The following is a 23250-nucleotide window of genomic DNA, read 5'->3' as shown; positions in this document are numbered from 1 at the left end:
GCCAGCATCAAAGCTCTCTTAAAACCTGTAGTTTAAATAGTTTTCATCTGCTCAATTCTATGTCTGTCTGGCTCATAACTGCTTGGAACTAGTGCGTGGGGAGAAGATGACAGGACCAGACTTTAGGTTGCTGTGTTCCTGTACGGGGCACTGTGGTCAGCCGCCCACTGTAGGCACAGCTGGACCCTGAGGGCTGCACAGGGTGACCAAGGGCCTCTGCTAGCCAGGCTTAGCTTGGCTTACGGGAGTACAGGTGAGCTCTGGGTAACTGTTAATAGTTCATCCAACCATGACATTTCTTCCGTGACCCGTGAGAGTTGTGCCTGGGTCGGGAAAAGAGGAGCTAAATAATATGGGGCGATCTCAAAGGTCAGTTCCTTTACTTGTGCCTGGAGATTCTGTGCCTGGAGATGTGGGGTGCAGACCAAGTGTGTATTTTTAAGGTTCTGTGTAGGCGATTCTGAGGAGCAACCAGGATTGAGATCCAGTTTGTGGGTGACCATGAGCATTGAGATCATACCCCTCACTTAACACTGAGGTTGCTTATTTTATGTTTTCATTTTATGGGTATGAGCCTTATGAGCCTTTTGACTGCATGCATGTACCACATTCCTGCCTGGTTTCCTTGGAGGCCGGAAGAGGACAATGGATCTCTTGGAACTGGAGTTACAGACGGTTGCGAGCTGCCATGTGGGTGCTGGAAACTGAACCCAGGTTCTCTGGGAGCAGCAGCCGGTGCTCTTCACCATCGAGGCCTCTCTCCAGCCCCTACACTAAGCTTTCATATGCATGACTTATTGCTGTTAGTGGCGCCTGATGGTCACTGGGTTTTCGAAGTTTAGACCGGCCTATGTGCTCACGCTGAAGGAGGAACATTTGGCACATTTGGCACAGCTGGCACATTTGGCAGGGCTGGACAACTCCCAGGGGTGAGGACAGGGAGCTGGGATTCCTGATGATCTTACCTCTCTAAGAATTGCTAATTATGTTCCTTCCATGGGGGAAGGATTTGCCTGGGACAAGTGCCAGTGTTAGAGTACAGGCCAAAGTGAGAACAAACTCCAAATGAAAATCAAAATAAGTTCACAAGTGGTAGCACAGGACTGTGGTCTTGGTGCTTGGAAGAAAGAGGCAGGTGGGTCTCTGAGTTCGAGGCCATTCTGGTCTTGAGTGAGTTCCCAGGACACTGAGGACTACATGGAGAGACCTTATCAAGCAATCTGCCTGTCTATCAGCATATCAGTATATAGATGCTCACAGGAGTTAGGCAAAAAAACTCTTTGTTTACATGTGCCTGTGCACTTGACAGTGGGGTCAACCCTCAGTGCTGCTTTTCAGACCCCGTGCCTGGAGCAGGCTGACTGGCCAATGGACCCCAGGAAACCGCCCGTCTCCAGCTTCCCAGCTCTGGGGGTTACACGTATTTACCACCACACCAACAGTTTCTGGGGATCAAACTCGGGTCCTCGTGTTTGTAAGGCAAGAGCCAGCACTCATATCTGATTGCTTCTGTGTCCTGACTCTTGCTGTGTAGACCAGGCTGGCCTTGAACTCGGAGACTCACCTGCCTCTGCCTCCCAAGGGCTGGGATCAAAGGCGTGCGACATGCGATATCACCCCTGGCTCCTGTGTGTTTGAGCAGGAAATGTTTGGGGACCTCAGGTTCACATTTGCGTCTGGAGCACCGCTGTTGCTCCTGCCAGGCTCCCACTGTGGCTCATGAGCATGTGACATTTCCACCTACGATACAGGTGGTTTTTTTTTTTTTTTTTTGCACGGAGCAGGCTGGCAGGACAGGCAGGCCTTCCCACAGGCCCCACTATATCAGGAACAAAGAGATTTCCTCCACATACCTGTGTGAGGGGAGCTCTGCAGCTTCCAGCCCCAGACACGCAAACTGAGGCCGAAGCAAGACTCCCTTTTATCCATTGCCAACTAAGGTGGACCTCATGACCTTGACCTCTGTAGGCACAGCTCTGACTTCCTGCTTGCCTGTGCAGGAGCTGGGGAAGGGGAATATTACCCGAGGCTCTGCAGTCACTGTGTGATGGTGAGCAGAGAGGCCTCGGCCTGCCTTGGCCTTAGCTGTCTTCTGGCCCTGTAAGCTATTTCTTTTCTGTGGAAGAGCCTAGTAGTTCGGATCCTTTCTGCTCTGGCGCCTGGCAGAGGGGCCTCTTAATGCTCTGTGTTCCTAACCTCGCCTTCCTCACTTGCAAAATGCACTGAGCTTTTCTTCCAGACCCAGGTATATCATTCTTTCTTGGTAGCAAGAATCCCATTGTTGTGGAAAAAAGTGGAATCTAAAGGTGAGAGTCTAAAGAGTGAGGGACAAACGCCTCTGAGAGTCTGCTTGGCCAGGCCCTTGGTTCGTTTTCCCATAGACAGATAGCTTTCTTGCCAAGAGTTCACTTTTCCAGCCAGGTGTGGTAGCACAGGCCTTGAATCCTAGCATTCAGGAAGGCAGAGGCAGGAGGATCTCCGTCAGTTCTAGGCCAGCCTGGTCTACAAAGTGAGTCTAGGACAGCCAAGACTACACAGAGAAACCCTGCCTTGAAAACAAACAAACAAAAAAATACTGATTTTTTTTTTTTTCCATGTCAGTTCAGACAGGGGTCATGGCTTCCTTTTTACTTTCAGTTCTTTGATGATCGGGAATAAAGCCACTTTGGGATGCCCTAGGCTCTCCAAGTCTTCACTGATTACCTGTACACCTACCATCGATGCCTGGTCCTCAGATTTCCTCATCAAGGAGTAGACGGACTGGCGGCTGAAGAAAGAGGAAACAGATCCTTAAGCACAATGTCCTGCTGCTTAGGCCCAAGCTCGTTGTTCAGAAATGATGTAGGAGCCACATAAAACCAGGATGTGGAGTAGACAGAATCAGGAGTGGAGGGGGCTGGGGCAGGGCCCCTCACATCAGAGCGAATCAGCTTGGTGTAATCCTGTGGCAGGAAGAGTTTTATGCACCTGGGTCCCATGTGAGACCGGGCTCTGGAGTTTTAGGTGGCTTGGTTGGGGCGAGGCACCTGCAGTTGGACGGTCCGGCGTTAGTCCGTCAGCGGCCAGATCATGGTAACGCTGGGCAGAGGTGCAGGCAGCAGCCCCTGCCTGCGGGCATGCTTGCTGTGATCTGGCTCTGAGTCCAGCCACGGCTGTGGGAAGGAACGGTGACCTCATGTACCCACCTCAGGTGCAGGTCTGGCTCTTCTCAGTCTGGCTGTTGAGAAACTTTGAGCAGAGCCACCCAGATAAGACGCGGCTCGAGACTGTGCCTAGAGAGAGTGAACTCGGATCTCCTCGGCCTGCTGGGCTTGGAGATCTCCCGTGAGAGGGGAGAACGTACCCCGTACAACCTCCTCTGGGGAAGGGAGGGTGCATTTCATCTTTGGACTGCAGAGGAGGAGAGGAGAAATCCTTGGACGGTTGCCATAGGGTGTGAGGCAGCTGAGTTTTAAGGTGGGTTCCTTAAGGCTGAACAGTCATCTGTTGACCAAAGGCAGCCTCTCCTGAGGAGCACACAGACCCCAGCAGCCTTTGTTCTGGTTGCAAAGGCACACTTTGAGTTGGAAGCGTTTGCACGAGGTTGCCCAGTGTTTGCCAGAAGGCACCTGGAGGCTTTGACGGGTGCCTTCCAGGCTTCTCGGCCCCATGGAGTTGAGAACTGACAGGGGTCTAGAAAGAGGACCCCTGTCCTCTTGAATGTGGTGGGAAGCGGAGATGATGGGTGCAGGCTGAGCAGAAAAGAGCAGCTAAAAAGTTGAAGTCGGAACAGCCTGGAAGTGGGTGCCTGCAAACAAGGAGACCTGGCTGGCGATGTCTGCCCTTGGCCCCTTCCTCCCCAAGGGACCTTTACCGGGCTGCGCCTTTTGATGTGGGAGAGCTGCTGTGCTCTCTTAAGGTGTAGGTGACAGACACTGGAGTATGTGGCTTCACTTCTCTCTCCTCTTGATTGGGTCTGTTTCTTGTTGTTGTTTTTGTTTTTTTGAGGGGGGGGTTGACTGCATGAATCTTCACACTCAGCTTCACAGAGAGCACTTGAGGTGGCCAAGTGACAGGTGGAGGAGGCTCTCCTGCCTGCTCCTGCTGCCCGTCTCTGTGGGCACCAAGGTCAAAGGGCATCTTGAATTGCCATAGCAAGCCTCTAGGGAGCCTGTAGCATATTTTTCATTTTGCCCCCTCCGTGTCTTTATACTCACCTCTTCCTGTCCTCCTAGAGCAAAGGGACATGTCCCCAGGTAGGAGCAGGGATGAGGGGAACATGCACAGGGCTTACCTTGAAGACACCGGAAGACACTGGCTGCAGCCATCTCGGCCCTTTGCTTCATGTGTCAGCCTCTTGCTGGTCTGCCCCCCCACCCCCGCTCTCCCACAAAAGGAGGGTGCTGAGGTGGGAGGTCTTGGAGCCCCAGCGGTCCCTGACTTTCCTCAGCAGCAAGGATCCGGCTGCTGTTCACACGTTGCTGTTCTCTTCTGGTTCGCAGCCCCCTTCCTGTAGTGGGTCGACAGGCAGGGCAGGATGGGCGCCTGGGGGAGGAAAGCCCTTACCTGCCATTGGGATGTTTTTGAGGGCACCCTTACTTTAATCTGACTGGACACTCCTGGATGTCCTACGCCACTTCCTTTCTCCCCACCTCAGTTGTTTCACAGTTTCGTGCCCGCGAGTCACGTTTTTTGATTGTATCTCTTGGTTATCCTTCTCCCCTCCACGGCTGAGCCTCTCCTTCTAGTCCGCCACCTACTTTGACATATCTTTTGTTACTGCACTCTGCTTAGGGTAGCTCGTATGAGCCCGAGTGCATCCATCTTTCCTATTGCATCAGCAGCTTATCGGCCAGCTCTGAAGCCTGCCTTTGTTTTTTGTTTCTTTGGTTGTTTGAAGCCTGCCTTGCCCTGCCCTGCCTCACCCGACTACCCCTAGTCCTGTGCTTCTTGGAAAATCATTTCTCCAGGGAGCCAGCCGTAGTTCTCCCAGTCCATCCCTTCTTCCCAGGGACCCTTCACTGTGTCATCTCGTGTCGCTCAGTTCTTCTGCAGCATGACACACATTGCATTCTGTTTTACAAATACAAGTACGGAAAAAAAATTATTCTGCCAAGTTTGAAAGCCAGCATGAGGTTCCACTTAATCACAGCTCTATCCTCAACATCTAGAACCTGAAAGGCTCATCAGATATCTGAGCGCAGGTGTGCGGCTTGGGGGTGGATGTGGGCAGCGCTCTTGTGAGAATGTCTTTTCCTAAAACTTATTTATCTATTCACTTTACATCCTGATTGAAGCCCCCTCCTCTCCTTCTAGTTTTTCCCTCGAATCCCCCCCCATCCTTCCCTCTTCTTCTCCTCAGAGAAGAGGGAGGACCCCTCTGGGTACCAGCCTGCCCTGGTGCATCAAGTTGCTACAGAACTAGGTGCATCTTCCCCCACTAAGGCCAGACAAAGCAGCCTGGTTAGGGGAACGGGATCCAAAGGCAGGCATCAGAGTCAGAGACAGCCCCCGCTCCAATTGCTGGCGGATGTACATTTTGACCAAGCTGCACATTGCTACATGTGTGTGTAGGGTCTAGGCCCAGCCCACGCATGCTCTTTGGTTGGTGGCTCAGTCTCTGGGAGCCCCACGGGCCCAGGTCAGTTGACTCCGTAGGTCTTCTTGTAGAGTCCTTGGCCTCCTGGCTCCCTCAGTTGTTCCCCCTGAATTCCATAGTTCTCCCCGAGCTCTGTGTAATGTTTGGCTGTAGGTCTCTGCATCTGCTTCCATCAGCTGTTGGGTGAAGCCTCTCAGAGGAGTTAAGCTAGGCTCCTGTCTACAAGCATATCAGAGTATCATTAATAGTGTCAGGGGTTGGCTCTCTCCCCTGGAGTGGGGTGTGAGAATGTCTTAATGGGGGGCTGGGAAGGTGGAATCATTCATCAGAGTGCTTGGGACCTCATAAGGCCTGAAAAAAGCTAGGCATGGTGATGCGTGTCTGCAGCCTCATTAAAGAGGCAGAGATAAGGGCTGCTGGACCTGCTGGCAGATCTGTGAGCCAACATGACCTCTGATTTCTTTTTCAAGATAGGGTTTCTCTGTGTAGCCTTGGCTGTCCTGGACTTGCTTCATAGACCAGGCTGGTCTTGAACTCAGATCTGCCTGCCTCTGCCTCCCGGAGTGCTGGGTGCCACCATGCCTAGCTATAACTTCTGATTTCTAAACACACTCGGTGTGCTCGTGTGCGTGCGCGCGCGCACACACACACACACACACACACACACACACCAGCTCATGCCCAAATGAAAACTATTATTTTGTATGGTAATTAAAAGAAGGTGGATTGGTTTCTTAAACATTCTGGATCCCTCTTTAGGAGGGCAAAGTTGAGTTTGGTTGGGGCTAGTGAAGCTAGAGCATCTGTGTTGAGTTCCCAGCTGAACACTAGGGTCTGAGAGTGAGGTAAAGAGGCCAGTCCTGGGGATGGATCCGGAAATCGTGAGCATGGTCTGTACAACACTCCCTGGAGCCCCAGCGTTGCCGCACTGCACACAGGAGAATGGAACTGGACAAGCAGAGGCATGGGCTGTGTCTGCAGGTGCTCAGGGTTTCACGCTGCAACTCGGCTTCCTTGCCCGTGGATTTATTCACTTGTCTTTGCCACAGAAATGGCCTCCACCTACAACCCCAGAGAGTGCAAACTGTCCAAACAGGAGGGGCAGAACTATGGCTTCTTCCTGCGCATTGAGAAGGACACGGAGGGCCACCTGGTCCGAGTCATCGAGTCGGGGAGCCCAGCAGAGAAGGCGGGGCTCCTGGATGGGGACCGGGTCCTCAGAATCAACGGTGTCTTTGTCGACAAGGAAGAGCATGCGCAGGTGAGTGGACCGCCGGAGTTTTCCAAGCATCTCCCCAGCCTCCATTATCCCATTACACTTTCGGGGAGCTGAGCCTCTTCTGGTTGCCCCCGGCAAGAATCATGACGATGTTTTGTGTCGGACAGCCTATTTGCTTATAAGTAACCGAGAACTGTAAAAATCACTGCCACCATGGCTCAGTGGACAAAGGTGCTTGTTGCTAAGCCTGGTGGCCTGAGTTCAATCCCTGGCACCTACCTGGTGGAAGAAGAGAACCGATTTCCACAGGTTTCCACATGCATGTGCCGTGGCACGGGCCCTCTTACAGAACCAATCAAGCAATAGATTGGGGTTATACTAGTGTCGGGCCGAACATTGCCCGTTTGCTGTGTGCTAGAAATTGTGCCAGACAGTTTTATCCTGGTAACCTATTAGGCCCTCGGCACAGGCCTGTCCTGTGAGGCATGTGTGATTGCTCAGATGAGAGAGCCATATGTAAGCGACCTACTTGTTAACCTTCATGTAGCGAAATGTGGGAGAGGCTGGCCTTGTCCCATTCCGTTCTCCTTTTGCTGCACCACGCTGCTCCCCTAGACCTGGGGCGCTAGGCCCTCTGGGCTCTCCAGAACAGCGGTTCTCAGCCTTTCCGATGCTGCGACCTCTTAATACAGTTCCTCAGGTTGTGGTGACCCCCCAACCGTACAATCATTTCTGTCACTACTTCATAACTGTAAGTTCGCTACTGTCATGAACTGCAACGTGACTACTTGTGCAGGATATCTGATATGTGACTCAAGAGGTTGCGACCCACAGGTTGAGAACAGCTCCAGAGCACTCATCTCTGGGACAGACCAGCCCTCATAAGGGCTTCCTGGATCCCCACAGTGCCTGGGGCCCAGTGTAACCCTCCTAGATCCTGGGAGTGCTGGGGTGACAGTGTCGGGTACCCCTCTGCCTAGGGTATCTTCAGGGACACAGGATGAGCATCCTCCTCCTGCAGTTGATTGGGGGGGGGTGCGATCAGGGCAGGGTATCCCTAACCCTTCCTCTCTCTTGCCAGGTGGTGGACCTGGTCAGACAGAGTGGGAATTCAGTGACTTTGCTGGTTCTGGATGGAGACTCCTATGAGAAGGCTGTAAAAAATCAGGTGGACTTGAAAGGATTGGATCAAAGCCAGAAGGAGCTGGCGTTGAACGATGAGAAACCAGGCCCCGTGATGAACGGAGCGGTGGAGAAGAGCACCCAGCCTCGGCTCTGCTATCTGGTGAAGGAGGGCAGCAGCTTCGGCTTCTCTCTGAAAACTGTCCAAGGTGAGCTTGGGTAGGGGCTGAGCAATAGCCTTCCGGAAGACAGATGTTGGTTAGTGACTGCTTCTCTGCAGTTGCTATGAATGCCCGCAATGACGTCACTCTCTTCCTCCTTCTCCAGCACGAATCTTTTCTCTGTAGTTCTACAAAGAGAGAACGACAGCAGCAAGGGCTGAGTCGGGGATGGGTCCCCTCTCCCTAATGTGTGTCAGGCTGGTCCTTTGAGTTCAAGGGCTGATGCCTCCTCATTGTGCTCGCTTTTGTGGTTTTTCGAGACAGGGTTTCTTCGTGTAGCCTCGGTGGTCCTGCATCTCGGGCTCTAGATCAGGCTGGCCTCAAACTCAGAGACCCACCTGCCCCTGCCTCACACGTGCTGGGATTAAAGGCGTGAGCCACCACTGCTGGCTTCATTGTTCTTCTCTAGATCACATAGAAGATGGAGAGGAGACAGGGAGGAGGTTTCTCGTGAGCAAGACTGATACCTCTTCTCACAGCCCAGAGAGGCCACGTGTTCATTCACTTCTTCAACAGCCATGTTGAGCTTCTTGCCATGTTCCGACCCTGGAGTTGCTGAGGCCGAGGTCTAAACCCCATCCTCCCGTGACAGTATAGTACTCTCAGCTGAGGTCCAGTCTCAGCTTTCCTCAGATGTGTCCCTGTGAGGGGAGGAGTCCCAGAGGTCCTGTTTCTGTGGTTTCAGAGGAGCACACCAGGCTGTCCTGTTGGCTGGAATATGGGGCCAGGCTAGCTGGCTGGCTCCACCATTAATTGTTAAGCAGACAGGTAGAAGAGGTTGGTAGGCTCAGAAAAGGTGCTGACACCTAATTAATTGCCTTTCAGGAATTAGCTTTGTTATGAGAAGGGGCCATGAGGTGATCCGAGTGTTGCCCCGCCCACATTTCTTTCTGCTCCTGGGGAGGCTGATGGTAGGTCATGGTTTGGTGAGAGATAAAGGAGGCTATTTGCCAGTGTAAAGTGGTCTTCAGAGGTCAAGAAACCTCTAGCAAGAGACAGGCCTTAACTGTGAGAGACAGTCCTCACATCTGTCTTATTAAGCACAGCGGTGCCGAGAACCTTGGCATTTCTAAGAAATCTATTAATAGTAAAATAGTGTTAAACAAAAGCAGAGGGCTGGTGAAGGTGCTGGCTGCCAAGCCTGATGACAGGCTTAATCCCCAGAGCCCCACTTGGTGGGAGGAGAGAACCAACTCTGCCCACCATATGCATGGGGTGTGTGTGTGTGTGTGTATGTGTGTGTGTGAGTGTGTAGGTCCATGTGTGTCCATACTCACAAATAAATGTAATAAAAATAAACTAGAAAGTCAAAATTCACAGTTGACTTATTTGGCTCTTGGGCTGATGCAGTGAAGAGAATGTTGGTTTGTCTTTTGTGTGTGTGACAAACTACAACATGATTATGTCGAATATAAAAGGGATGAAGCAGCAGTTGGCTTGGAGAGGAAGTTGACACATATGAGGTTTGTTAGAATGAGAGAGGGCCTCAAGGCCATGACTGAGCCTCAGGGTAGAGGGAGAACATTAGATAATACAGTATATGGACTGTCAGATGGTGGGTCTGAACGGGAAGGGCAGAGCTCCCTTTAAAGCCTGTAGGAGGGGGAGAAGGGGATGAATGAGTGAGTGAATGAACGAACCATCCACATGAGAAGGATGGTGGGGTGGCTAGAGGAGCCTCTTCTAAGATCAGCTTTCAGAGCTAATCTCCAAACCCCAGAACAAAGGGAAGGTCTGGCTTCTTATTACCTTTTGGGTGAAGAGAAGCATCACATCATGGAATTTAGTTAACACAGCATGTGTGACAAGGAGCACTGAGGGCCCAGGCATCGTAAGTCAAGAGCTGGCAAGGCCCATCACAGAGGGAGCTGCAGGGAGGTGTGATCGGATCCTTGGCCTGAACGTGTCATCCTTGTGTTTTAATGGGCAACTGGAGGACTATTAAGCATTCACGGAGGTGGAGTAGAAGGTCCTCCTACTCCATACAAGTAACAGATGTGGCTGTAGAAAGCTACTTTTAGAAATGTCTAGTCTAGTGTCTAGAAAGACTTACTAGCACTCCTACAGCTGGACACCCAAGCCACACCCACGCGCGTGCTCCTCCTCTTCTCCCTCCTCCTCCTCTCTCTGATCTTGGCACCCTGTGACAGTGAGGCTTATGGACTCCTCTGAGTGTGGTGCTTGGCGAGGGAACCGTTTAAGGGGGAAGGAAGGGAGCAGGTGACTTCTAATTCTACACACGAAGACAAAAGGACAGGCTGATGCCGGGTGGGGATGGATCAGTACTTTATGGTTCAAGAGGCCAAAGCCAGATATAGTTATTTTTAAAGCTTATGTTGGCTCTATGAGTTTGTGTTTGTGTGTGTTTCTCCTCCTGCCTGGGGGACTGTTTCCCAGCAGCCCACAAAGGCAGGAGGGGCAGGAGGCACAGAGCTTGAAAGACCAGCCAGCATGGTGGAGATGAAACCCTCTGGGAAGCACGTCAGGGAGCTAGTTCAGCTTTAATTCCAGAGAACAAAGGCTGTGTACCCGCTGGGGAAGGGGCTCCAGGGAGAGGGGTACACAGCCGGTTAAAGCTGGACACTTCAAGGATGTCTGATCTGCATGCTCCAATCACATGACTGGGAAGAGGTACCCAGTTCTGTAGGTGTAGGGAGGGGAAAGCTAGCAGGGAGCTGGGTCAAAGGCCCTGTATGTCATTAGGGACATCTGTGTCTAAATACACTTCTCAGAAGGGGTCAGGCAGAGAGCATGAGGCCCCTCTGGGGAGAGGGAGTCCTGCACCTTAACGCCGAGCTCAGCGTGGCCACCCTGACAGGACTGCCACAAGTCCTCCAACACGTGTGAATACCTGCGTATCGTGCTGAACGCATGGGGTCCCGGGGCGCCCTGCGGGAATCGGTTTTCTTCTGCTCCACTGTGAGGACATGGGACTTGAACCTAGGCAGTCAGGCTTGGCATCAGGTACCACCACCCTCCGGCCCGTCACCGCGAGTCTTGCTCTCCCTTCACCCCAGCAGATAAGTGCCCAGCAGCAGCTGAGGCCGATGGCGATGCTGGTCCGCTCTGGAGGTGTGGGGAGGGAGCTCTTCCCTGCCACGTGGGCAGCATTGCTGCGCAGTAGACGCTCGCTCTCTCCTTCCAGGGAAAAAGGGTGTGTACCTGACGGACCTGACGCCCCAGGGCGTGGCCAAGAGAGCCGGCGTCCAGGAGGACGATCGCTTGATGGAGGTGAACGGAGAAAACGTGGAGGAGGCCAGTCACGAGGAGGTGGTGGACAAGGTACGCCCGGAGACAGCGCGCCTCCCACCCGCCTCCCCCTGCACCCACCGGAGGCGACAGGAGGGTGGGGGGCAGGGAGGGGCGCCGAGTCAGGGGGGCGTGGGCAGCGCTCGCGGGGCCCTGCCGCCCCCTCTCGCCTTCGGTTTCCGCTTCTGCGCTCCAGTTGCTTGTAAGTCAACCGCATCCGAAAGTAAAGGAAACTTCCATTAATGGGTGGTTCATGAGTTCAAATCCCTACCACTACGATGTGGTGTTACAATCGCGCTGCGCCAGGGTGGGCATGCTAGACACCCACCTTCTGGATGGTGGTGTTGGGGGCAAGGGATGGAGCGCATCACCACTCAGACCGGTACACAGCCTAGAGCTTCCGAGTAGCTTCTCAAGTCCCCGTTTAGGCCCAGTCGGCGAGAGCGCGCGTGCCCAGGCCGCGTGTCCAGGCCGCGTGCCCGCGAGAGCCTTCCCCCCCCAGCGTTGTCTGGGGAGGCCCCTGCCCCTCATCTGGGTGTCTCGCCGCAGGTGAAGAAGGCAGGAAAGCGCATCGTGTTCCTCCTGGTGGACAAAGACACCGCCAGGCGCCAGTGCGAGGAGAAGACACAATTCAAGAGGGAGACGGCCAGTCTGGAACTGCTGCCCCACCAGCCCCGGGTGGTGGTGATCAAGAAGGGAAGCGATGGCTACGGGTTCTCTCTGAAGGTGGCCCCCGAACAGAGAGGTGAGGCGCCGGGACAGCAGCCTGTGGGTCCCTCGTCCGAGGCCCTGGCTCAGCTTACGGAGCAGTAGGGGCTGGGCCTTGCTTGTTGGGGCACAGGCTGTGACCCCCAGATCGGGCAGTGCTTCAAAGGTCGGCAGCCTTTGTGTTCTTCACTCCCTCCCTGCCTTCGGCATCAGGGTCTCACTGAGTATGGACTGACCTTGAACCCGAGACCCTTGCTTCCACTCTCTAGTGCTGGCCCCTGTCCCCTTCTGTGGCTTACCAGCTTGGTAAGATCGATGGCTGCGAATATGGCCACGAACATGCTAGGAACCTGCTAGGACCTTGCTCAGCCTGCCACTTTGTCAGAAGTAAGCGTCAGATGCTTTAGCGGCCGGGTGGGCTCCAAGCGCAGGCCACAGGGCATCTGTAGGCCCCTGGGGTGCAGAGGTTGGGGGTGGGCCTTTATAGCTATCTCGTTAAGGTCCGGGAGCCAGCAGAAATCCCGGAGCTTATTTGGGGGGGGGGGGGCTTTTCTGGTGACTTTTCTTTGTGGCGGGAGAGCAGGTCAAATCGTCAAGGACGTAGAATCTGGAAGCCCAGCAGAGGCAGCCGGCCTGAAGAACGATGACCTGGTAGTCGCGGTCAACGGCCAGTCTGTGGAAGCCCTTAGTCATGACAGTGTGGTGGACATGATCAGAAAGGGCGGAGACCAGACGGTGCTCTTGGTGGTGGACGAGGAGGCGGACAGCCTCTACAGGCTGGTAAGTGCTTCCAGCAGCGCGCAGTCATGCACTGGGGCTGGGTCCCTTCACCCACGCCCGCCAGCTTTGGGCTGAGTTACTTTATTCCTCAACCCAAAAGAGGTCGTAACAGCCATTAAGGCCAAATCTTGGCTCAAACTGGTAGTGGCAGGAGAGTGTCAGGAATTCCGCACTAAAGGATTTGGATGTGTAAGTTAGCTGATTCTGGGATCAGCTATGAAGAACAGGAATCTGAAACTGGAAAGAGGTGGCCTGGGCTTCTCCAAGCTGGCACAGGCGTAAACTGACTGAGTTTTAGATTCGTTGTGTGTGTGTGTGTGTGTGTGGGGGGTCTGAACGCATGAATATGTGTGCGCATGCAGGTGCCGAGGTTCTCCTGGAGCCGGAGTCCCAGGAGCCTGTGAGCCACCTGCTGGGAGTACTGGGAACCGAACTCAGGTCCTCTGCAAGGGCTGAGTACTCTTAACTGCTGAGCCATTTCTCCAGCCCTGATAAAAGGATGTGATGTTGTTGGCCCCAGGCTTCTTCAATCTTGAGTAAAGATCCACAAAAGTTGATAAGCTTGTTGTTGTTGATGCAAAACCAAGCTCTCACCTCAGAATGATTAAGGATTATTTTGGACTTACGTTTAGGCAGTCATGGTCCAAGACTATAGATTTAGGTCACCTCAGGTCCACATTCCAACGTGGAAGCCGTTTAGTGGATTTTTTTTTTTTTATAGTAACAGTACAAAGAAAGGTATAAATCAAGGCTTGAAGAATACATTTGTGCAAACATCAGAGCGGCATAGTCAGGCAGAGACACCTTAGACACTGTGACAGCATTTAGCCTGTGGTTGGCAGTGATTACATTTTAGGTTGATACCTTCCAACTGTTTATCAGGATGTTGGAGGTGGGCAAGGAGCGGGCCTTTAGGCCTGGGCCTGTCACAGCCTCACCCGCCAGTCATGGAAGCTCTAGTCCTTGGAGACACTATGGTGGGCCGGGAATCCTCGGCTACGCTGTCCCCAGTGAGCACAGTAGAAACAGGCTTAGCGAGAGCGAGCCGATCAAGAGCCACACTCCCTCTTCACTCTGTGACAGCCGTTTGCCTGTGTCGAGGCTTTAAAAAACACTTTATTTTTAAGTTATGTGCATACGTGTGGTTGTGTGTGTGTATGCGTCCATGAGAGCAGGTACCCACATCCAGAGGAGGGTGTTGGGTGCCCTGGAGCCGGAGTGAGAGGTAACGGTAAACATGTGATGTGGGTGCCGGGAACCGAACCTGGGTCCTCTGGGAGAGGCGGGCGCTCTGTAACCGACATGTCCAGTCCCAACATTAAGGCTATTTTATCAGAGAGCTGGGGTTCAGTGCAGTTTAACAGATGTCTGGGGCCCCTCAGGCTGTTGGCCACACAGATGGCAGTCTCCTATGTGCTGCATAGTAACAGAAGCTCCTGGGCGCGGCAGGGAGGAAGGTGGTGACACCGGGGCCACTCGTAGACATCAGGTGACCTGCTGAGGCACCCAGCCTAGCAGAGACTCAGATCAGTATTTGAACCCAAGTTCTCAGGCTTGATTCATTAGACCATACATGTTCTCCCAAATCTTGATTAGGTCTTTCAAGATACTTTTGTACAGGAGATTAAAGAATTAATTGGAAAACAGAGAATGCATTTTTATCTAGTTGAGTAACCATACCCAGAGTCTCTAATGGCGCACATGCACACAGATACACTTTTTACTTGTTTCTATCCTGGCTTATCACATCAAGGAAGAGACATGTGCATATTGAATGTATTTTCAGAGGCTTTAAAGGAATGATGGATAACTGATAGGACAATGTTAATAAGGGGGCTGGGACTATAGCTCGCTCAGGAAACTTCTTGCATGAGGACTGAGTTTAATCCCAGCGCCTTTGTGTGGTGGTGTGTGTGCTGTAATCCTAGTGCTGGCCAGAAGGGTTCCTGGGGCCCAGGCTAGTGACGTCACAAGGTAGGAGGACACCCACGGTTGTCCCCTGCATACACACGTGTACAGGGACCCACGAACTCACACCCTTTAGTCAGATGAGGAGGAACAAAGGCAAACAAAAAAAGAACATGGATGCTTTAAAAATCCCATTCTGACTTGAAAGGAAGTTGTTGGAACAGGAAATGTTGAGAACATATTTGATAACTCAAAACGATTTAAGGTTACGTAATTGGCTGTTGGAGGTAGCCACCTTCCGGCACTGGTCCTGAAACCGTGGGTAAGCTGCCCTGACGGGACTAAATTAGTTACTACTTAGAGCATGTGGGTGATGCTGTACGGTGATGTCGGCCTTGAGGGCTTCCTTGTAATTCCTGAAAATAAAGCCTGATAGAATATTCACTGAATGATGTCAGTGTAACCTGACCTGTTCGGCTAACATTCGGGGAGAGCCTGCCCGCTCGCTCACAGGCTCTCTTCATAGGTGGCTGTGGGGGGGCTGTGGTGGGGTGGATCTCTGAGATACAGCAGCGAATAGCCAAACACTCCCCTCAGGGGCTAGATGCTAGAGTACTCAAAAGGATGGATAAAAAGCCTTCCTGCTGCTCCTTTCATGCTGGTGGGCTTTGACACCAGCAGTTGGGCCCAGGCGCAGACAGCTGCTGTGCCTGCCAGGGACAGCGAGTCTAGCCTGCATTTGTGAGCATGTTACCGAGGGCCGTGCAAGCCCGAGCCGCTGCTGCTGTCTGCGGGGAGCAGGACTGCACGGCTCATTTCTGCTGAGCTGCTAGCGCTACAAGGCGGACAGTGTTCCTCCCCCTTGCTCCAGGTCCTGTTTTCTAACACATGTCCTGGACACCTGTTGATCTCAGCTTACCTGCTGAGCAGGTCCACAGCTCCACAGCACACCCAAGTCTAGCCCCTAACTCAAGCAAAGTCCTCACCCAGCTAAGTTTCACTCTATTCAAGTGATAATTTGAACAGTCAGGGCTAGGGATTTAGCTTAGTTGGTGCTTGTCTCAGGAGGGCTGGGCTTGAGTTTGCTCCCCAGGGCGCGTGCTGAAACGCTGAGTGTGGGGGCAGCAACCTGGAGTCTCAGTGCTGGGGAAGCAGAGAAGGGCATCCTTGGGGCGTGCTTGGCAGGCCAGGGTAAAGGCCTGGACGGGCTTCCGGCCATGGAGACCTGTCCCCAGAGCTAGAAGTGTTCCAGAGGATAACTGCACAAGGCAAAGCAGGAAAGTAGGACAAGCACAGACATCAAGGATGGCACGCACAAGAATAAAACGAGTTACATTTCCTGTTCTAGTTCTGTCTTCACGGCCATCATTGCTCTCCTCACAGCAGTGAAAGTAAGAGGGACCGGAAGTACTTACAGACGGGAGGAGGGTTTTGTGAGAGAAGTGCTGGGGGTCGTTACAGTAAATGAGAAAGCTGAGCAGCCCTGGAGGTGGCAGGCGGCTGGGGGTCCACTTTTGCTACCGAATGTGGGCACCTCCCAAATTATCAGGGTGTGGAGTCTTCGCTAGTCTCCAAAATGTTCTTTAGTTTCTATAACATGCTTGGAGACCATCTTGCTCAAGGGCAGGAAGAGCAAGGCTGCATGGGCTAGCCCCTCGGAGGCGTCTCCCCGGGGGCGGGGGGGGGGGGGTGTGGAGTGTTTGGTGATTTGCCTGCTTCTGTGGAGTTAAGCTAGTAACGTCAGATAGTGTCAGATAGCTGTGGGATCTGGTGTAGAGCTGTTTATACCTTAGGCCCAGACATGTGTCTGTGTTCATGGCTGTGGTGAAGAAACCTTAGTCTGTAACGGAGGAGGAACAGACATGCGACAGCCATCACATTCAATGAAGTGTAACGGCTCACAGGTGAATTTTCCGCTTTCTTTTCAAAAGGCCCATTTTTCTCCACTTCTCTACTGCCAAAGTCAAGAACTGCCTATCGGTTCTGTTGGTTCTGTCAAGGAAGCCCCACCTCCCATCGCCGCTCCTCCGGAGGCCTCATGCTCAGACACTCCGGAGGATGCGGGAGGTCCGAAACTCAAGCTCTGCAGGCTGATTAAGGACGACAACGACAGCTATGGCTTTCACCTGAACGCCTTCTGGGGTCAGCCAGGCTCCTTTATCAAAGAGGTATGGTAGCTGGTTCCAGCGGCCCAGCCAACAGCCAGTTAGGGTAGGCGCTTCCTGCGCCAGCGGTGAGTGGCCTGCCCCCCCCCCCCCCCCCCCGCTGTGCTACTCGCCGGCTTCTGCATGTGTGTGTCCTGGTGCCCCGCCCCTGGAGGCTGGGCCGGGAGACCACCTGAGGCTCTCAAGTTGGGATCCTAAGATCCTAACGCCTTCAGCCCAGCACATGTTCAGTGCGGTGCTTGGCCTGCGGTGCAGCAGCGGCTCACGGGAGCTCAGGGGCCGTGGTCCGTCAAGGAGAGAGGTGTGCTGAAGAGGAGGGACGCTGCCCGCGCTCACCCCCCTCCCCCCGTCAGCTATGTTCGGAACTGACACTCAGCTCGTGTCCACAGGTACAGCGGGGAGGCCCCGCTGACAGGGCGGGGCTGAAGGACGAGGATGTCATCATCCAGGTGAACGGGGAAGACATGCAGGACGAACCCTACGACAGAGTAGCCGACAGGATCAAGAGCAGCGGCCAGCAGGTCACTCTCTTGGTCTGCGGAAAGAAGGCCTACGACTACTTCCAAGCTAAGAAGATCCCCATTGTTCCCTCCATGGCCGAGCCCCTGGCGGACGGCTCTGATGGCAAAGGAGCGGAGTTGGAGCGTGACTCCCACCCAGAGAAGGAACGAGTGAGTGGCGGCCGTGCTCTGTGACCCGCTTCCCTGGGCAGCAGTCCCCATGCTTCCTGTCTGTGTTTCCCAAACAGTAACTAACACGGGGTAACCGGCCTGTCAGGGTTTTGTGAGGAGAGGAGGTAGTACGAGGACAACTGTATTGTCTTCTTAGAAATGTGGTCTCATTGTGGAGCCCAGGCTGGTCTAGAACTTGCAACCTTCTTGCCTCAGCCTCCTGAGCGCAGGGATTGTGGCACGTGGTTATTTTCTTAGCATGAGGTAGGCAGGCAGTACGTGAAGAAATGAGTTTATCAAAACCATGATGGAGACTACCAAAAGCACATGACTCAATCATGCAGAACGAGTTCTGGTTCTGCCACAGCCAGTCCTGGGCCAGGGCGTGTCCTGTCTCTGCTTCAGCTTCCACTTGTGAAACTGTGTGCAGCTGTCTTCAGGGTAAAGGTATTTGAACCGTGTCTGGCTTCACAGTGAGGAAGATCAAGGAGGTGGTTAGAAGCTCTGTATGAAGTGAAGGCAGGTATTACAATGATTTTTGTCAGAAGAAATTTTTCTGCTCAATTTTTAAAGACTTGAGTTTCAAAAGTGAACTGATATTCAAGTCCATAAAAGGAAATTTCTGGCAGGCCTCTGAGAAGTCTCACTATGCCTTTCCACTGTATTCATTCTACTCAGTCAATTACGACTATAGCAGACTTGTAGAGATCTGATCGTGTATATATACACATATATAGCTACGTATGTGTATCTAGATAATGAGAAACACATTTGTGATGGTAATCTGGAAACCAGCCCCATCTGGAAGTGCACAGCTCTCCCTGACAGGCTTGCAGCTCCTGCCCTCCTGCTGAGGCAAACCCTTGGTTTTTCCTTTACAGACTCTCAGCACAATCTCGAATTCTTCTTCCAACTCTGAAGACACAGAGATGTGACAAGAACAAACGGTGGTTTCCTCTTTCGGGTCCAGATCTGCTTCTCCAGGAAGGAGGTGTGCTGACCCCGAGACCTCTGGAATTATCTGTCCCCCAGGACTGTCTGCTGTCACAGGGCACTATTGCAGGTGGCTTATTTATGCTTAACTTAGCTGGAGGGCGGGGCCAGGTTCTTTGTCTGTGATGTTTTGCAAAGTGCAACTTTCCATTTCTGTTGAGGAAACATTACTTGTGTAGGCTAGACACCTGGCGGGGCTCCGGGTGAATGGGTGGGTGGGTGCTGCGAGCTAATTACCAAGCAGACAGCCTCTCAGAAGTGTGCTTTTGTAGCAGTGCAGTGGCTAAGCAGCGTTACTAGAAGTGCTCTTGAGCTGCTTGCAGCCTCCCTGTTGGCTAATAGTATCTGAATTTGAATAGTGCCTTTGTTCTGTATAAACATTTCATGCTTTTTCATTTGCTTCTAGAAGCCCAAAACCTGACAAAATATACACTGTGACCTTATAAATAAAAGACTTCCAGGCAAAATACGTCATAATTTTCTTGTATTGAATTTGAGTATTTAAAAATCCACATCTTCCTTTTATTGATGGAAAGCTCATGTTTCAGAACAGGGAAGGGCTTGTTCAAGGTAACAGCTATCCACTGTCTTATCCCGCACAACGAGAGGCACAGGGAAAGACCACGCAGTGACCCGGGGACTGTAGGACACTCACTCTTCACTAATTTAAAAGAAAATAAAAATTTGCGTATCTAAAACCTCTTCTGGTAAAATCTATTTCAGTTGCCTATCCCTTCCCCAGAAAAGGACAGACAACCCTTTGGTTATTTTTAGGATGGGGTAAAGCTGGGCGAGGGAGGGAGGGAGGCATTTCACAGTAGACCACAGTAGCATAACATCAAGCGGCTCTCGAGAAGTGAACCGGAGGCGAGAGTGCCACAAACGCCAATTTCACTGACATTTTTCAAGGGAAGCCGTCTGCTGAGACGCTCCAGGGTCTCGTCCTGCCCTGTCCCTCACCTCATTCCGCACAGTCTGAGCCACACGTGCTCCCTGCTGAATGCTGCGCGTTTTCTCCTCTGGTGCCTTAGTTGAAGCTGCTCCTGACTGCAGTGTCTCAGGAAGAAGGCATTGCTGGAGACAGCAGACCGCCACGGCTACGTCTGGGTCTTTATGGCGCCTACAGTGGGTCTGCTCAGGGGGCCACGTGTTTCTCTGGGGCCTGTTTGTGAGCCAGATACAGGAACAATATGCTGGACAGGGCGCTGACCAGGAAGATGACATCGAACCAGCGGTGATAGAAATTGAACTGGAGCTCTCCCAGGACCTCTGTGATTATGGTGCGGTACTCTGGGGGCATGCTCATGCGGATCAGCAGCACGGAGGACACGAAGTACATTCCCTGTGGAGTTGAGCCAGTCAGTTCACAAGTTATTCTGAGTGTCTGAGGTGCAGGCCAGGGCAAACTTTAATTTTAAAACTATTTTTAAAAAATTATTTATTGGGGCTGGAGATAGTGCAGGGGTTAAGACTTGTTGCTTTTTCAGAGGGCTTGGGTTTGATTACCAACACCCCAGGGTGTCTCACAACCTTCTGTACCTCTAGTCCGGGTGGTGGGGTTTAAACACCCTTTCCTGGCCTGTGGGTATCAGGCACACACTCGGTGTGTATACTTACATGTAGCCAAGCATCCATACACATAAAATTCTTGGAGTTTGTGCGCACAGGTGCGCGCCTTCCTCAGTGTGCATGACATCAGAGGCTGACTTGCCAGGGTGGGTTCTCCTCTTCCACATTGTGGGCCTGGGCACTGAACTCAGGACATCGGGCCTGGAGGCAACCCTTCAGCCCCTGAGGAGGCCACTGTACCGGCCCAACTTAAAACCCTTCTGGGCTGAGGCTGCCCAGTGGTTACTAGTACAGGTACAGTTTCTGCAGGTAACCTGGCTGGTTCCCAGCACACACTCTGGGTGGCTTACAGCTGCCTATAACTCCAATTCTAGGGGATCAGGTACCCTCTTTCATAGTCCACAGGCAACCGGACTCAGATTTATACACACGAGCTCATAACTCCTGGCCGCACCAATAAAACCCAAAGCCCAAACATTTGTAAGCTGGGCGTGGTGGTGCATACCTGAAATTTCAGCACTTGGGAAGTAGAGAGAAAAAGATCAGGAGTTCAAGGCCACTGTTTACTACCTAGAGAATTTGAGGCCAGCATGGACTGTATGAGACCTTGACTCAAATAAAAACTCTCCCCAACAAAACCACATTTTTGGCATTTTATGTTTGTAGACATAAAAGTAGGTCAATAAACTTACCATTATCTGTGCTAACAGCAGGACGATGACATTGGAGGACTTGCTGCTGGAGATGGCGTAAAAGAACTGTTGAGAAAGGGAGCGAGGTGAGCACAGGTGCAGCGGGACTGCTGTCAGGAACGACACTCTATGCCTCACCTTTAACAGCGTCTCTTTTATGGCACAGCGAGCAACTTAAAATTCAAGAGAAACCAGCTTCCGCCTGAGGTGGTGAGGGATTTTATGTGACCCAACGAAGGAGCCCTCTGCTGTTCAGTTTCAGAAACTGATGCCCTTGCCATCATTAGTGCCAGCCCATGCACCTGCAGCTGTCATGGGGCCCTGAGCTCGGGCCAGATTGGGCTAGACGGCTGGCACGCCCCCCCCCCCCATCTCTTTTCTAGTGTTTGGGCCTCTAGCAGAGAGGACGCTCTTCCCTACCATGTGGCCTGCCTTATGTTGCTTGTAAAAGAGCCGAGTGCTCTGCTCCCTGACTTCCATATCTTCCTCACGTGATTCACAATCATTTGGACCTTGAATGTCTCAGTCATTTTTTAAAGTATCTGATGAATACCATGTGCCAAGTTTGGTTCTAGATGATATGACATATCAACGAGAAGAATGGACCCTTTATTACCCTTGGAATGTATCTGTGGCTGGTAGGTGTCATACTTTACCCACAACTTACTGAGAAGTTCAAGTCTTTTTTTGTGTCATCTGAGTTGTTCAGGCTGTTGCTGAGGATCTAACTCGGAAGTTGTATTAATTTAATTTAAACGTGGTGACACACATACCTTGGTGAGAGTGATGAGCAGCCCTCTGATGGATGTGACAATGATTATCCCAACCAGAATGAAGGAAATGTGTTGAGACCAGAACTTCACCTGCCGCCAGAACAGGAAGAATAGGCCATTACATTTCCGGGCAGCACCTAGGGCTAACATGAATTCTGCTGACTCTGGACCCCTGGCTGGTTTTGAAGGAAGCACCTATAGGTAGCAGGTGCCTATGGGAAGACTGCATTGGCTCCCTTAGTCAGCACACCGAATCGAGTCCTAAGGGTCAAAGAAGTGAGAGGACACAAATCCCCGAGAGCCCGCAGCTGGCGAGGGGGGCCTACCATGAGGCAGGCAGAGGGATTCAGAAGAGAGGACCCAGCACTGGGAACCCTGATGTTTTCAATGCCACAAATGAACGATTGTTGAAGGGGTTCTCAGTGAATTTCACTTAAACCACACACACGGTGGAGATCTTTCCCCCTGCACTACGAGACAGGAAGAAGCAGTTTTGGGAACCTGGGCTTGACCGTGCTCAGGTGTGTGAGGCCAGGGCTGCCGCAACATCTAAAAGTCGGATTCAGGATTCAGGAGCATAAACACGGAGGCAGGAGGTGAATCCCAGTGAGAACAGAGACAAGGAGCCCTCACTTCTAAAAATGTAGCCCTGTAAAGAAGACATTTGTTTTGGGGACAGGATTTCACTATGTAGCCCTGCCTAGCCCAGAATTTGCTACGTAGACCAGGCTGGCCTCGAGTTCTGAGATTTACTGCCTCCTCTCCTCAGGCTCCTACTCCCAGGGAGCCCAGAAAGCATGGTGAAATGTAAGTGAGAAAATCACACAGGCCTCAATAATAAAGCACATGGACTGCTGGAATTCTACATGACCTGAAGGAAAAGATGCCACACTGTCACACGTAGAAAGAACATGCTGTCGACCTATCATTAACAATGGGTACTTTAAGGGTTGGAGAGATGGCTCAGACAGTTAAGAGTGCTTGAGCTGAAATTCCAAGTACTCCTGTAAAAGCTGGGCATGGCCACGTGCGCCTGAAACATGGGCACTAGGAGCTAGGGATGGGCAGATTCTGGGAACGTGCCAGCCAGGGCAGCTGAAGTGTCAAGTTCAGCGAAAGCTCCTCATTGAAAAGCAAGGTGGAGAGGCAGCCACGCAGTAGACTGACACCGCCCCCCCACCCCCCCCCACCCAGTAAGACCATCAGAACAAAAGCATCGTGGTGTTCCTTCAGGACTGCAGCTCAGTTTGCCTGCTCATTTATCTAGCTGCCCTTGAGATGGGGACGTGCTCCGCTGAGATGAGGGGCCTGGGCAATGCACACCCTCATCCCAGCTCAGAGGAAGCTAAGTCCACACCAGGACAAAGAGACGCAACACCATCAGCCTGAATGACGTCATCTGGAAAACACCTTATACTCTGAATAAAGACACTGAACTTATGCCTGATGTTATGAAATAGGGAGAAACAATTTAAAAAACAAACCCTACTTTGTGCATGGATGACAATTCAACTTTAGTCCAAGTCCACCTTACTTGACTGATAAAGATTGTTTCTTACAGAAGACATCATTTCTGCTCTATGTCAGAACACTAATTAGTTG

The 23250-nt window shown here is 52.2% G+C and overlaps 2 protein-coding genes across 4 annotated transcripts in view; one reads left to right on the top strand and one right to left on the bottom strand.

The window, feature by feature from the left end:
• Pdzk1 (PDZ domain containing 1) overlaps positions 1-19083 on the top strand; it is a 29598-nt gene extending 10515 nt beyond the window's left edge. For both annotated transcript variants that reach the window (XM_055603838.1, XM_055603837.1), the window contains exons 2-9: positions 6628-6839; positions 7879-8128; positions 11286-11422; positions 11939-12134; positions 12681-12877; positions 16717-16953; positions 17340-17621; positions 18503-19083. In XM_055603838.1, the coding sequence (XP_055459813.1) occupies positions 6630-6839; positions 7879-8128; positions 11286-11422; positions 11939-12134; positions 12681-12877; positions 16717-16953; positions 17340-17621; positions 18503-18556 (1563 nt within the window). In that variant the 5' untranslated portion in view covers positions 6628-6629 and the 3' untranslated portion in view covers positions 18557-19083. The remainder of the gene's footprint in view (positions 1-6627; positions 6840-7878; positions 8129-11285; positions 11423-11938; positions 12135-12680; positions 12878-16716; positions 16954-17339; positions 17622-18502) is intronic.
• The window catches only part of Gpr89a (G protein-coupled receptor 89A), a 40322-nt gene continuing 36153 nt past the window's right edge, over positions 19082-23250 (bottom strand). For both annotated transcript variants that reach the window (XM_055603839.1, XM_055603840.1), the window contains 3 exons: positions 21649-21738; positions 20876-20941; positions 19082-19956 (listed from right to left, as the gene is read on the bottom strand). In XM_055603839.1, coding sequence (XP_055459814.1) covers positions 19750-19956; positions 20876-20941; positions 21649-21738 — 363 coding nt within the window. In that variant the 3' untranslated portion in view covers positions 19082-19749. The remainder of the gene's footprint in view (positions 19957-20875; positions 20942-21648; positions 21739-23250) is intronic.

The sequence above is a fragment of the Psammomys obesus genome, unplaced genomic scaffold, assembly GCF_907164565.1.
Source record: "Psammomys obesus unplaced genomic scaffold, mPsaObe1.curated_primary_1811, whole genome shotgun sequence".
Classification (NCBI taxonomy): Eukaryota; Metazoa; Chordata; class Mammalia; order Rodentia; family Muridae; genus Psammomys; species Psammomys obesus.
Note: the sequence above shows the minus strand (reverse complement) of the source record. Positions and strands in the feature narration are given on the sequence as shown.